The following is a 12,341-nucleotide window of genomic DNA, read 5'->3' on the forward strand; positions in this document are numbered from 1 at the left end:
AATTTACAAGTTAGAAATTGAACTATGAGAAGACACGGTTGCTTTGGTTATTTTTACCAAACGTTTTATTATAAAAATTTTCAAATGTATAACAATTTAAAGGATTTTAATGTCACCTCTGTATCACCTACACTCTGCCATTAACATTTTACTACACGAGCTTTATCACGTCTATTCCATCTGTTCATCTCTTTCATTTTTTGATACGTTTCAAGCTAAATTGCAACATTAGGTCATTAAATACTTCCGCATGCATATCTAACACAGTTAATTTTAAATTGAGACAGCTCTATAAGGTATTCCTAGATCTTTAAAAGCTTTGTTGATACTTTCAATTTTGCTTTGACTCTGGAACTCTTTGCTTTTTAAAGGAAATTGTCTAATAAATTTTTGCACCAAGGTGTGTTTATCGATAAATCAAGTATTACAAAGCTTGAATAATGTTGGCTAAATCCTGTGTTCTCACCTACTAAGGAGAAATTAGTGTTAAAATACATAGCTATGGTGATTTTAAATGCCACCAGATGATGGCTTGGATGTTCTGTTTTGCCCACAAATTAATGCTCTGAACTAAAAAAATTTACCAGAGAAAATTGTTATTTTAAAAATAGTAAAATTGTAAAGTTATTGCAAATTACATATTTTAAAATAGTTACATTCCCGTGGTAGTGAATAAGGTTGATGTACAATAAAAGTGATTTATATCACCGGAAAAGTGGAGGTAGAAGCAAATTCTCTGCACACTTATTTATGTTTTCTGGAATTACACACTTTCATTTATTTGTTAAAGGAGTATATTCAGGGTGCTCCCTCAAAATATACTCACTGAAAGCAAAAGTAGGAATATTACATTCTAAATATTACATCTGTCTCTCATCTGACTCTGTTTAACCTGGAGTCTGATTTGGGAGAGAAGTGTAATGATTTTGTGAGTTTGTAGCAATAATGGAAGCAAAACAGATCATTTTTATTGTAACATGATACAGAGGTCATGACTGTTCTAAAGGGTTTTGTGTTGTTGTTTTGGTGGCTAACCGGACTACAGAATCTAGGAAAATCTCTTTAAGTGCCCTAGTGTCTTTTCCCTAAATTGGATTGTCTCTCCGATGTAGCTTTGGAACTGGTTGCTCAGTGAGTAGGTTGATTTTAGTCAGCATGTTCTCTCTTCCCGTTTGAAGTACTTTTTTAACGAGTGGTGTGTAGTTATAAGTTTATATTTATAGATGTTTATGTGACTGTGCACAGGATTAGTGAATTTGCTGGATAATAATATTTGCTACTATTTGTCGAGCTCTTTCTTACCATGTGCCAGGTTAGGATTACTGGGTGAGGGTTATTTGATGCAGGAAAGGAATCTGAAAGGTCAGATTAAATTTTATAATATAAAAGCTGCTCTTCATTGAGTCAAGAGTTTAAGGAGACACTCTATGTTGTATTTCTTTTTCTAAATAGAATTTATTGGGATGACATTGGTTAATAAAATTATGTAGGTTCTGTTGTGTTCCGATACTTGCAAAGGTCGTTGCAAAGGAAGGGCCATGATTGCTGAGGATCCTGAGGTCTGTCTGGGAGGCCAAGTAAGTGGAGTAGGCTCCTAAACTCTTTCCACTGGGCCACACTTTAGTCTCCAAATAGGCCCAGGTGCTGTTTGTTTAGGATGACTTACTCCCCCACTCTCCCGCCCACTGCAGATAGGGTGGATTTTATTCACGAGGACTTTAGGCCGATTTAGAGGTCGGGGAGAGTCTGGTTTAGTAATACTCAGTTTTTAAAATGAAACCTATTTGTCATTTCCTTGAAATAGTTTGGAGATTTACAGTTTATTTTTGTTTGTTGAGATAGATTGCTGCAGTCAAGTGAAACTAAAACTTGTAAGTTGATGCAAAGGTTTGGGGGAATACTTGGAAGTAAATGGAGAGGAGGATATTTCAGTAACTTCTATGTTGAAGGAGGCTCTCTCCTAAATTATTGCTATAATCCTTCATGAAGTTTGTAAAAATTATTTATTAGCTATACCCAAGGTTGTTGCTAAGAAAATTAGTCTCTTTAGAATTGTGATACTCTGCTCAATTAAAAGTGAGTTAATTGAGCTTCTAGGTTAATTTTAGGGTTAGGTAGTTGTTGCCCTTTGCTTCCCAGCCATTGCTAACATCCATTTCCTGGCTAATGGTATTAGGTATATTTAGTATAACATTCTGTTTGGTGTTGAACTGCCTCCTGAATAATTTTTTTAAATTTCTTTGAATCAATGGTCTTCTGAATAGGAAGCCTCTGTGCTTGTCCACCCAGGCAGTACTCGTCTCTTACGGCTAGCCTTTAGAGGCCGCTAGGTCAATGAAATTAAATCTGCCTTTGGATTTTGGGTTTTAGTGAGATGGTGTATGAGTTTCCATTCTGTGTTTAATGTTAACTGAGGCAACTGTGTAGTCTGTAATGACATACATGTTCTCGTTAATTATGAAGCGGTGTTGGAAATGTCTTTTCTGGGGTTGAAGTGAGCAGATAATGCTTCTTAAATTGTTACTATATTGGCTCCACTCAGGCATGAGCTTTATGATCTAACTAGATTTTGTCTGATTCTCTCACATTTATCCTTTTTGAAGTTCATGCTTTTTATAGGTTAAAATTAACTGAGGCATGAATTTTCTACTCTTGCAGATTCTACCCTGATACAAATAGGGCCGTTGTCTGCTGATGCTGTTGTGATTTTGTACAAAATACTAGGCCATCCTTTCCTCTGTCAGAAAGAAGATAACTTATATTTAATGATAAGTCTGATTATGTTCTTTGTTGCACAATTTAACCAACCTGCTTAATAAGGCTCCATGACCCTTTTACCTAGATGACAGTCAAATGTAGTTAGGTAAATAAGTTTCCTTCTGGTTTGTAAAAGAGTGAACCTTTACAGTTTGGAACAGTTAGAGTGAGACTCCTTCTAGGTACTACTTCTAGGTAATTTCCCTGTTAAATGAGAATGTATCAATTTAAGCCCAAACATAAAAAAGAATAAAGTAAAAAAAATTCTTTTGAGGGTTATGAGGTTCTTTAAAATTTGCTACATTTCTTCTTTCTTAAATAGTATGTTTTGAATGTGATTTATTAATGTCATTTTATAATATCAGTTACCGTATATCCTAAGAAAGTGATGTTTAAAAGTTAACTTCGGTGTATGGCCTGTCATAGTTTACAAGTATTTTATTTACATTACCAGTCAGTTCACTCAAGAACCATATGGCTATTGTTTTATTAATCATGAAATTGGTGGTGGTAACCCCAATTAATAACATTAAAAGGTTGAGGTCCACAAGAGTAACTTGGTCAGGGTTACTCACCTGAGCTGATGCTTTGAGTTTGGGACCCAAACTCAAATCTCCAGTCAACAGCTTTGGCCATCTACCCAAACAACTATGTGCTAACTGGTTTGCCCTTATTCTAAATCATCATTTTGCAGCCAAGAGCTCTTTTATGGTCCCTTGCGTCTTTTGTAGTTAGGAAGTGATGTGTATTATAAATGATTTGTTACTGCTAATTAAAATGCCACCGTGAATTATTTATTTAAATTTGTGTTGGTTCAAGGTTATTTCTCTACAAATGTGAAGTCCGTGGGGACAGAGATTACATCTTATTTGTGTGCTCCTCTCTCCCCAGTGTCTAGAACAGTGCCTGCAAATAGTAGGTGTTCAGTAATTATTTATTGAAGGAATAAAGCAATGAATTTAATCCACTCTCTTGGATTAGGGTATGCTTTCTTGAGTGGGAAAGAAAGGGAATTGGGCTTAATTCACAGTCTGTCCTCTCTGCTGTGGTTTGGAGGCAGTGCTGTACGCACACACATACACACGTGTATGTGTGTGTGTGTATATATAAGTAATCATGGCTTTGGATTATCATTTAAAAATGGCTGGAGAATTTCAAAAAATGTTTACTGAAGGAAGTGTAAATGTGCATATGAATCTCAGCTATCACTTGTGCATAGATGTTTGAAATCCAAATGTTTGCAGACCAATACTTCTCCCCACTCCTCTTTTATACTTTGATTTGAATTGTTGGTGCTTGTTTCTTAACATTTTCATTATGTCCAACTTTAGCACTCCATTTGTTTCCAATCTAGTTTTCGTTTTGGGCTAGAAACCTAGACCCCCAAAATGTACCATAATTGTTCAGCATAGATGGGTTTGAATTGAGGAAAGCCCCATTGGTAAAAGGCATGGGGTCTGTTAGGTGGGTGGTCTAGACATCTGTGTGGGCTGCTCGGAGGCCTTTTCAGTTTTCACTCATGCTGGTCTTTTGAGTGGGTCAGATCATGGAACAAAGGGTTCTAGATTGGAAAATTGTTAGTATTGTACACTGTTTACAAAAAGAGCTTGAGCTGGTAAAATACTGCAAAGCAGATTAGAGCACCTAACTTTATTTCTAAAATCATTTGGACAGCAAACAGCTGCTTTTTATTGTTTATTAAGTTGCAGTGGCAGTGAAAAATTGAAATGAGTACAATTATGTTGTAAAAATGCAAAAAGTGTCCCAAGATAAGGAATTATTCTATTTGCTACTGACTACTATTTAAAAAGGGGGGAACCTCAAGTAGACCTGAGAACTTGAGAATTAAACTCTCATATCACTTGAAATCCATTTCTAAAGAAGGCTTATGATTTGGATTTACGAGAGGTAATGTGCTTTTTCGTATTTTGCAATTTGATGTAAGAATATTTATGTGCAAAGCGCCATTTTGTAAAATCCTGTATAATTGTATTTGCATCAGCAAGCGCATGGTAAGGACATTTATAAATAAAACATTTAGCCAGTAGTTAAAAGTTTAAAAATCAGGTTTGTGTGATTGGTCAGTACATGATGTCCAGTTCCTTTTTTAAAAAATAAATCTTAGGTTCCCAGCTCTCTCACCGGGAAGTAACTGAAAAGGAAGTGTCTGCTGTCTCTTCTGTTCCTGTCTCTGCAGTTGCGCCTTTTGTAGGCTCTCCAGTGTGCTGCTTCGAGCCATGACATCGTATTTTCGGAAGGTTCTCTGCTTGTAAATTTTAGGTTTCCCTCAAACTTTAACAATATATATCTTCATTTTCAGAAAAAGATCTCCTCTAGTAAATTATTATTTCTTATTTTCCAGGAGTTTTCTAACCACATAACCACTCAGATCTGAACCAAAACAGCATTGTTCCTGGAGCACCTCTTTTTAAGGTACACATAATTTGGCTCTATAATTTCAGGCCTGTTGATAGTCCATAATATTTTTAAATTCTTCAGTGACTAGTGTGGAAAATGACTTACTTCTGGCTGTAATATTAGAGAAACAGAAGAGATTTTATGCAGTTGAATTTCTTTTTACTCCTGAGGTTTAATTAGAAAGTAATTACGTGCAGGGAAAATTGTCGGCAAGAATGTAAAACCTGCTGGCCAGCACTGCCATGTACTTTGAGTGTAGAGATGTGAAAATTGACCACTGAAGTTGTCGTTAATGTCACTACGTCAGTAAGCGTCATGGTTATAGAAACTTCTGTAGTTTTTCTTTGATTTCTCAGATTGTTTACATTAAACTTGGTTTTCAAACCTGTAGAACTAATTCAGCGTTGTGTACTGTTGTGAGATAGGGTTAGGAATCAAGGTCCACTTACGAGTGGCTGCTTGTGATCATCTAGACCAAAAAGCTTTGTAAGAGTCTTCCTAAGATTTTACAGTCCTTTTTAGCACTTTCCCTCTAAGAGCTGAGAGCACATTATCATATCTCTGAGGTGGTAATTAGTAGACAAGTTAACCCAGCTTTCTTTGGAAGGAGGAAATTGAAGCATAAAGGAAATTAGACAAGTTGTACAAAGCCCAGTGAATGGATTTACACTCATCACATTGAATTTGTATAATGCTTTTTCTTTGAAAGAACTGAATAACTTACCAAGCCTTAGGATTCTTTGAGGGTCTTAGCTCTCAGATTGGTAGGACTGAAGCTTTGTCAGACATCTTGTTACAAAGTGATTTGGGGAAACTGAGGCACTGGGCAGTGGATTGCCAGGAACTGTACATATAATTGCTTTCTGATTTGGGGGTATATCTGAAAGCCACAACTCAGAAACTTGGTCTGATTTAACATTGTTGGTTGCTACTTAGCAGCAAGGCTGGTTTCTTAGGAACTGGGTCTCGGCACTGGCTATTTTGCATGAAGACGATGGTAAATGCAGTCCTGTTTCTAGGTAGATGGCATATGCTTACAGACTACAGTTTTTCGTTTTATGAAAGGAAAAGCCAGTTAACTGTTACATTGAACCAAGCATCTTATTTAAGAATATGTCACAGGGTGATACTCTTAAAAATCTCTACCATATTATAAATAGATATTTATTTTGGACGGTTTAAAACATTTTTCTATGTTTTTATAAGTTTAGATCTTAAAAACACTTCCAGTTTACAAAAACAATGTGTTTGAGTTTAGTTATTTTTAAGAATTTCTCTAGGGAAGGGAAGAGGGGAACTTGATAAGATTTAAAAGCTAGAAATTAGAGTTTGCAGCTTGTTAGGCTGCAGAGGTAATTTTTTTTTCATTTTAATATACAATATGCTGTGATGGTTTTTCCAGGATAAACAATTAATAATGAATTTTCTTCCAAGGAGTGGTTCTTTAAATGGACCACCCAGTGGTTACATTTGTGTGGAAAGAAAATCCTCCCTTGCCTAGTTGGCATTGGACCAATTGTGAGACAGGGGCCACTTCAGTCACTTATACTGGATGCAAAGGTCTTGAACAGCCTGGATTGTTTCCAGGCATTATTTTTGGCTGATTTTATTGTCTTGTAAGTGATTGTGCCTCCTCAGGGCTGCTTTTCCTATGTCTTTCTCTTGAGCACCAAGTACATAATGTCCCCCCCCCCCCCCCATAAGTAGTTTGGTCATATTTCTTTTAAAGAACCATTTATTATTGTGATTTGACATGTGGGCCTACAGTTGGACATTATTTACTTGATATTGACATTGTCTTTTTGGAAATGGTTATGTATGATAATAGTGATTGCCATGTTTCTATACTGGTGGGTGCCCTATCTACAGGTGTTTGGGTAATTATTGGAGTCAATGAATTGCTATTTCCAGAGTACAGGGGATGGCAGGTGCTGGTGAGGGGTGAAGCTGGGAAGTGGGTTGACTTGCAGAAAACATACAACCACATTGCAACTAGAAAGATATGTCAGAAAAGTATCTTGAAAATAACTGTTGGATGTAAAGATATTTTAGGTGTATTTCAAGGCTATTGTAGGAAAAGTGCTTTATTCCTTAACTTTTTTGGTGGTGTTGACAAAGTTTCTCTGAGAATGGAGCATCTCAAAAATTAGAACAGATGAGTAGATTTATAGTTCGTTGCTTAAAGATCTCTTCTGTATTTTTGAGGAAAAGTTGAACAGATTGACTCTTTGTCTCTCTGGAGAATGTATAATTTGACATATAAGGATTCATATGTAGTAGATGCTTAGTAAATTTGTGTTGAACATTGAATGAATATATCCTAAAATTGCTATTGATACTATTAGTACTTTATCGTGGCAAGGAACTGGAGTATTCCTATGACCTCATACTACATAAGATTTAATAAAGGTCTGTGGGGAAATATTTAGTGAAATGTCTGTGGCTGTCTTAAAATCTTGTCTAAAGATTCTAAATCTTAGAATTTAAGGGAGGACTTCTTTCTTTTTTTAAACATACCTTGTTTGGAGACAACAGTTATTACAATGGCAAATGATGTACTGAGTACACAAAAGTACAGCTACTTCATTATAAATCATGAGTTAATCCAGTAAAAAATATTAAAAAATGATGTTTTCCCATAATTTTTGAAATAGTTACGTCATGTACTACAGTGATTTAACAATCTGTTAGTTGAGAGTGAATAAGACTACGCATTATTGTGGATAGTTCTGTTAACTATTTCTAGAAGAGTTTGCCTCGTTGTGTATTAAACACGTCATTCAGACTGTATTCAGTGTGGTCTACTCTTGATGATTCACTGCGTAGTGAAGAATATGCATATTGTGCCTGATCACTTTGTAGCACATCATGTATAATTTTTTTTAAATGCTTCTATGGGATTGGTGTGCCCATATTCCTCTTCCCCACAACCCATTAAAGAGTACTTGGCACTTGTAAAATGGAAGCAGCCAGCCAAGGTGAGATTTTTTTGTCACCAAGCCAAAATTGGAGTGTGAGGGCTTGGAATTAGGAGTCTTTTCAAAAGAGGAACCCATAATGCTGTTTTATCACTCCTCTTTGTGTTAAAGTGCTGATACATGCTTCGTAAATTTAGGATTTGAGAATAAGATGTCTAAAGCTCTTGAAACAGGAAAAAAACCGAGGACCTCATCTGTGCTGGAGGCAGGAGGCAGGGAAAGAACAGCACAGCAGAGGCTTACCAGTCAAAGGTGTTTCCAGCGCAGGGAACACTGAGGAGTCTGTGTGTTTCAAACTTTACAGCCTAATTTTACTGTGTGTAAAATACTGTTTTCTATAAGGAGACTCCAACAGAGTATTTTAATCTTTCTTGAATCCCTAATTTATCTGGTGGAAAACAATCCTTAAAGATAGGTTAAAAGGAAAAAACAACTTTTCATTTAAGGATTTAATCTTCAGGACTGAATACTGTTGAGCAGCAGGTTCTAAATTTATATTGAAGTAATACACCCAAAATTCCCTGATTCCTCTGAAGGCTGCTGTGAACTATATAAACAGCAGTAGTCAAAAGCTGCTTTTGTTTTCTGAGTTATGTGGGTAAACAATATTTCCCCCCATTTATAACTGTGATGGCCTCTCTCTGGGAGAGGAGCATCTGTTTGGGTAAAACATTAGCATCAGTTTTTTAGAGCCTTTGAGGTGAAAAGGGGATTTTCTTTTTCTGTTTAAGAATATATAAGCTGCTTGTTACATTAGTAAGATTTTATTTTGTGAGTTAGTGTATGCGTACTTGAAACAGCATCCTTGACCTCTCTATCCCCTAGATACCAGTAGGTCCCCTGGACCCCTAGTGTGACAATCAAATAATATCTCCAGATGTTGTCACACGTCTTTGGGGAACAAAATTACCTCCTATTTAGAACCACTGCTTTAGATTCTCTTTTCAGGCCTAAAGACATGAAAGTGTTAAATTAGCAAATGTCAACATTTGTTAGCAAATGAGTACTGTTCTTTGGGTTTTAGTATTGGTCATGTTGTAGAAATTAAAAATTTGTAAAGTACACAGCCTTATTAAGAGGGTTTAAAATTTTTTTTATTTGCAGTTTTGAACTATTTGTTTCAACCAATTGTTATAAAGACATAACTTCTCCAGATGAACTTGAGGTTAACATTTTTGGGACAGTTATTTAAAAGCGTGTTTGTTCCCTTTCTCAACTTCTAGAAAACCTGTGTATTTTTGTCTGTGATGGGAATTCTGGCAGTGGGCCTGCTATAGACAGCATTAGCCAGAAAAGATCCCTTTGGGTCCCTCCCTTTCTAAACTGAGTTCATTCATTCAGTCTCAGACTCTCAGAGCTACCCAGAGGAGAGTTGGGTTGCTCCTTGCGGGGTATGGGTAGACCCTGAAACAGACTCTTGCTTTGGCTACTTTTTGACCTGTGACCTGGTTGGTGTCCTGAAATTGTGAGTATGCTATAAATGACTTTGCAGGGAGGGTAGAAAAATGCCCTCAAGGCAGAGGTTAGAAAGTCAGGGAGAAGGGGGGAAAGCAAGAGAGAAGTATTTATATTTTGGCAGCTGAAGGAAATAAAGACAATAAAACAAGGTCATATCTGGCTTCAGAGGTGTCCAGCCTGCAGCCCAGGATGACTATGAATGCAGCCAACACAAAATCGTAAATTATTACATTATGAGACTTAAAACATTATGAGATTTTTTTGTGATTATGTGTCGTAATATATTTAATGTGTGGCTCAAGACAATTCTTCCAACGTGGCCCTGAGGTGCCAAAAGGTCGGACACCCCTGCTTTTAATGGTTTGGGGCTTGTTTCTGACACTGGCAGCTTGTCTGCTAAGACCATCATCTAGATCTTCAGTGGAATTGTTATTTTGTTCTGATTCCAAAAGTAAACAAAGGAACAACTGCAATATTGGGCATTTTTTTTTGAAGAGGGTAATGTTTATGCTTCTGTCATATCCAAAGTCATATTTCATCTGAGGTTTTGAGTTTGGTTTTGGTCTTGGTTTGGTTGAGTTTTGCAGCCTTTTTTTGCCCTAAGCAAGAGAGAATGTGCCAGGACTCCTCAAGTAACTGAATTATTCTGGTCATTCATCTCTTTCCAGAGGTCCAGCTTTCACTAAAAATCATTTTGAGACTTTTTAAAAAGTAAAGTGACAAACAGTTGCTCTGTAATAAAACTTCATTTGTTTGCTGGTTTCTGCTTTGTTTGGCTTTTTCTGTTCTTTGTTGCTACTAGTTACTTTTGAGTACTTTTGCCTTTAGGATTTTCAGCTTTTTGATGGATGGTCATAAAAATGAGCAAAACTATCCCTGTTTTTGACTTGGGAGAAGTCAAAATTTATTTAGAAAGAATGAATGCCTTTGGGGCTTACAAGTTGTAGTAAAACATTCTTCTCTGCTTCCCTAGGCTCTACCCCCACCAACCACAGCAGTAGAATTGCCAATCTGAAGTCTGTTCCTTTCTTCTTCATCTTCTCCAAATTTGCTTTTAATTGTATATATACTATAGAATGTTCTTTGCTATTTAGATGATTTCTCAGGATCAGGTGTTGATGTGGATGCAATAGTTTTCTTCCTTGGGATCTGTAGTTAAATGGGACCATCTCAAAACAAGCCTCTTAGGAAAACAAATTGCTCTTTCATCATTATACAAAGAAACAGCGAAAGTGAGAAATACTTCTCTTCAGTCAACTTAAAGGAAATCTCTGAAGGTGCCAGTCTGAACACTTAAGGAGGCCCTTAAATGGAAGCGGTGTTTACATTTACCCACTAATGGCGGTGTAACCCAGTTTGCTTTCAGCTTCTTAGAATTTTGAGGCCAGAAACGTTTACCATATCCCGTATACTATGGAAAAACTTCTGCATGTTTTAAAGTTGTATTTTCGAATATAGCTGCAATTTGTAATTCTTAATATTCACCACTAAATATTATTACACCCTAGTGATTTTCTTCCTTCCTTCCTTCCTTTCTTTTTAGAGGGAAAGAGAGGGAGAAAGAGAGGGAAAGAGAAACATTGATGTGTGAGAGATACATCCATCAGTTGCCTCTCAAATGCCCCCAACTGGGGACTTGACCCGCAACCCAGGCATGTGACCTGACTGGGACTTGAACCAGTGACCTTTCAGTTTGCAGGCTGCCTCTCAGTCCACTGAGCCACACCAGCCAGGGCCTGATGTTCTTCATAAAATGAACATACAGAGCATGTGGGTATTGTGAGTAATTTAAAGACACTGAGAAAATCACAAGGCAAGGAACCTTATTGTATACCAAGGAGAAACATTTATAATACATCAACATAGCTACATGCTAAATGGGGCTGTTTTTCATGCTTGAGAAGGTGACACCAATTTTGACTAAATATCGGCAATTACATATCTCCTCTATAATTTACCTTTTTATTTTCTTTTCCTTACAACTTTTAGGTAGAACTTTAGACTTCATAGCACTGAATTAACCTGCACTGAAAGCTGTTTACCTGCAGTTACTCACTTTTGTTGAAAGTGACCATGTCTCAAGTTCAAGTGCAAGTTCAGAACCCATCTGCTGCTCTCTCAGGGAGCCAAATACTGAACAAGAACCAGTCTCTTCTCTCACAGCCTTTGATGAGTATTCCTTCTACTACTAGCTCTCTGCCCTCTGAAAATGCAGGTAGACCTATTCAAAACTCTGCTTTACCCTCTGCATCTATTACATCCACCAGTGCAGCTGCAGGTAAGCGTATGAATCCAAGTGTCTTCTGTTTCAAATGTGTTCTCAGCCTGGTTTTTGATCTGATAAGTAGATTGCAGATGTAGGGAGCTCTCACATTTACCTTCAGGAAGCAGAAGAAAATATTACTGCCCAAGCTTCTTTATCCCAGATGTAAAACACTTGGTTGTGTATTGGGTTGATGGAGGCATCAGTTTACAGACCATTTCAAAGTGTAAAAAAAGAGAATTGAAAACTAAACTATAAAGCCTAGTCTGTTATAAAGTGATGGCTGGCAGGGAGAATTGAACAGTAAGTTCCACTTTGGATAGTCATTGTTGTATGGGAAAATTTTGCTTTTAAAATGATTTCCCAGAACTGACAAAGAACTTTTGTAAGTATAAGCCCCCTTTTTGTATGTCTGTAAGATTTTATCCCAAGCAAGGGGGCAGTCAGCTTTGCGGGCAAGCAGAAGA

General features: G+C 36.8%; 1 protein-coding gene across 6 annotated transcripts in view; it reads left to right on the forward strand.

Annotated features, from left to right (window-relative positions):
• STAU1 (staufen double-stranded RNA binding protein 1) overlaps positions 1 to 12,341 on the forward strand; it is a 49,468-nt gene that overhangs the window by 4,578 nt on the left and 32,549 nt on the right. For 2 of the 6 annotated variants that reach the window (XM_053926323.2, XM_053926324.2), the window contains exons 2-3: positions 5,120 to 5,190; positions 11,601 to 11,889. The exons of 1 other annotated variant lie outside the window; for it this stretch is intronic. In XM_053926323.2, coding sequence (XP_053782298.1) covers positions 11,685 to 11,889 — 205 coding nt within the window. In that variant the 5' untranslated portion in view covers positions 5,120 to 5,190; positions 11,601 to 11,684. Of the gene's footprint in view, positions 1 to 5,119; positions 5,191 to 11,600; positions 11,890 to 12,341 lie in introns of those variants that run through there. 3 more of the 6 variants (XM_053926326.2, XM_053926325.2, XM_024559193.4) reach the window with 2 other exon arrangements.

This window comes from Desmodus rotundus, chromosome 6 (genome assembly GCF_022682495.2).
Source record: "Desmodus rotundus isolate HL8 chromosome 6, HLdesRot8A.1, whole genome shotgun sequence".
Classification (NCBI taxonomy): Eukaryota; Metazoa; Chordata; class Mammalia; order Chiroptera; family Phyllostomidae; genus Desmodus; species Desmodus rotundus.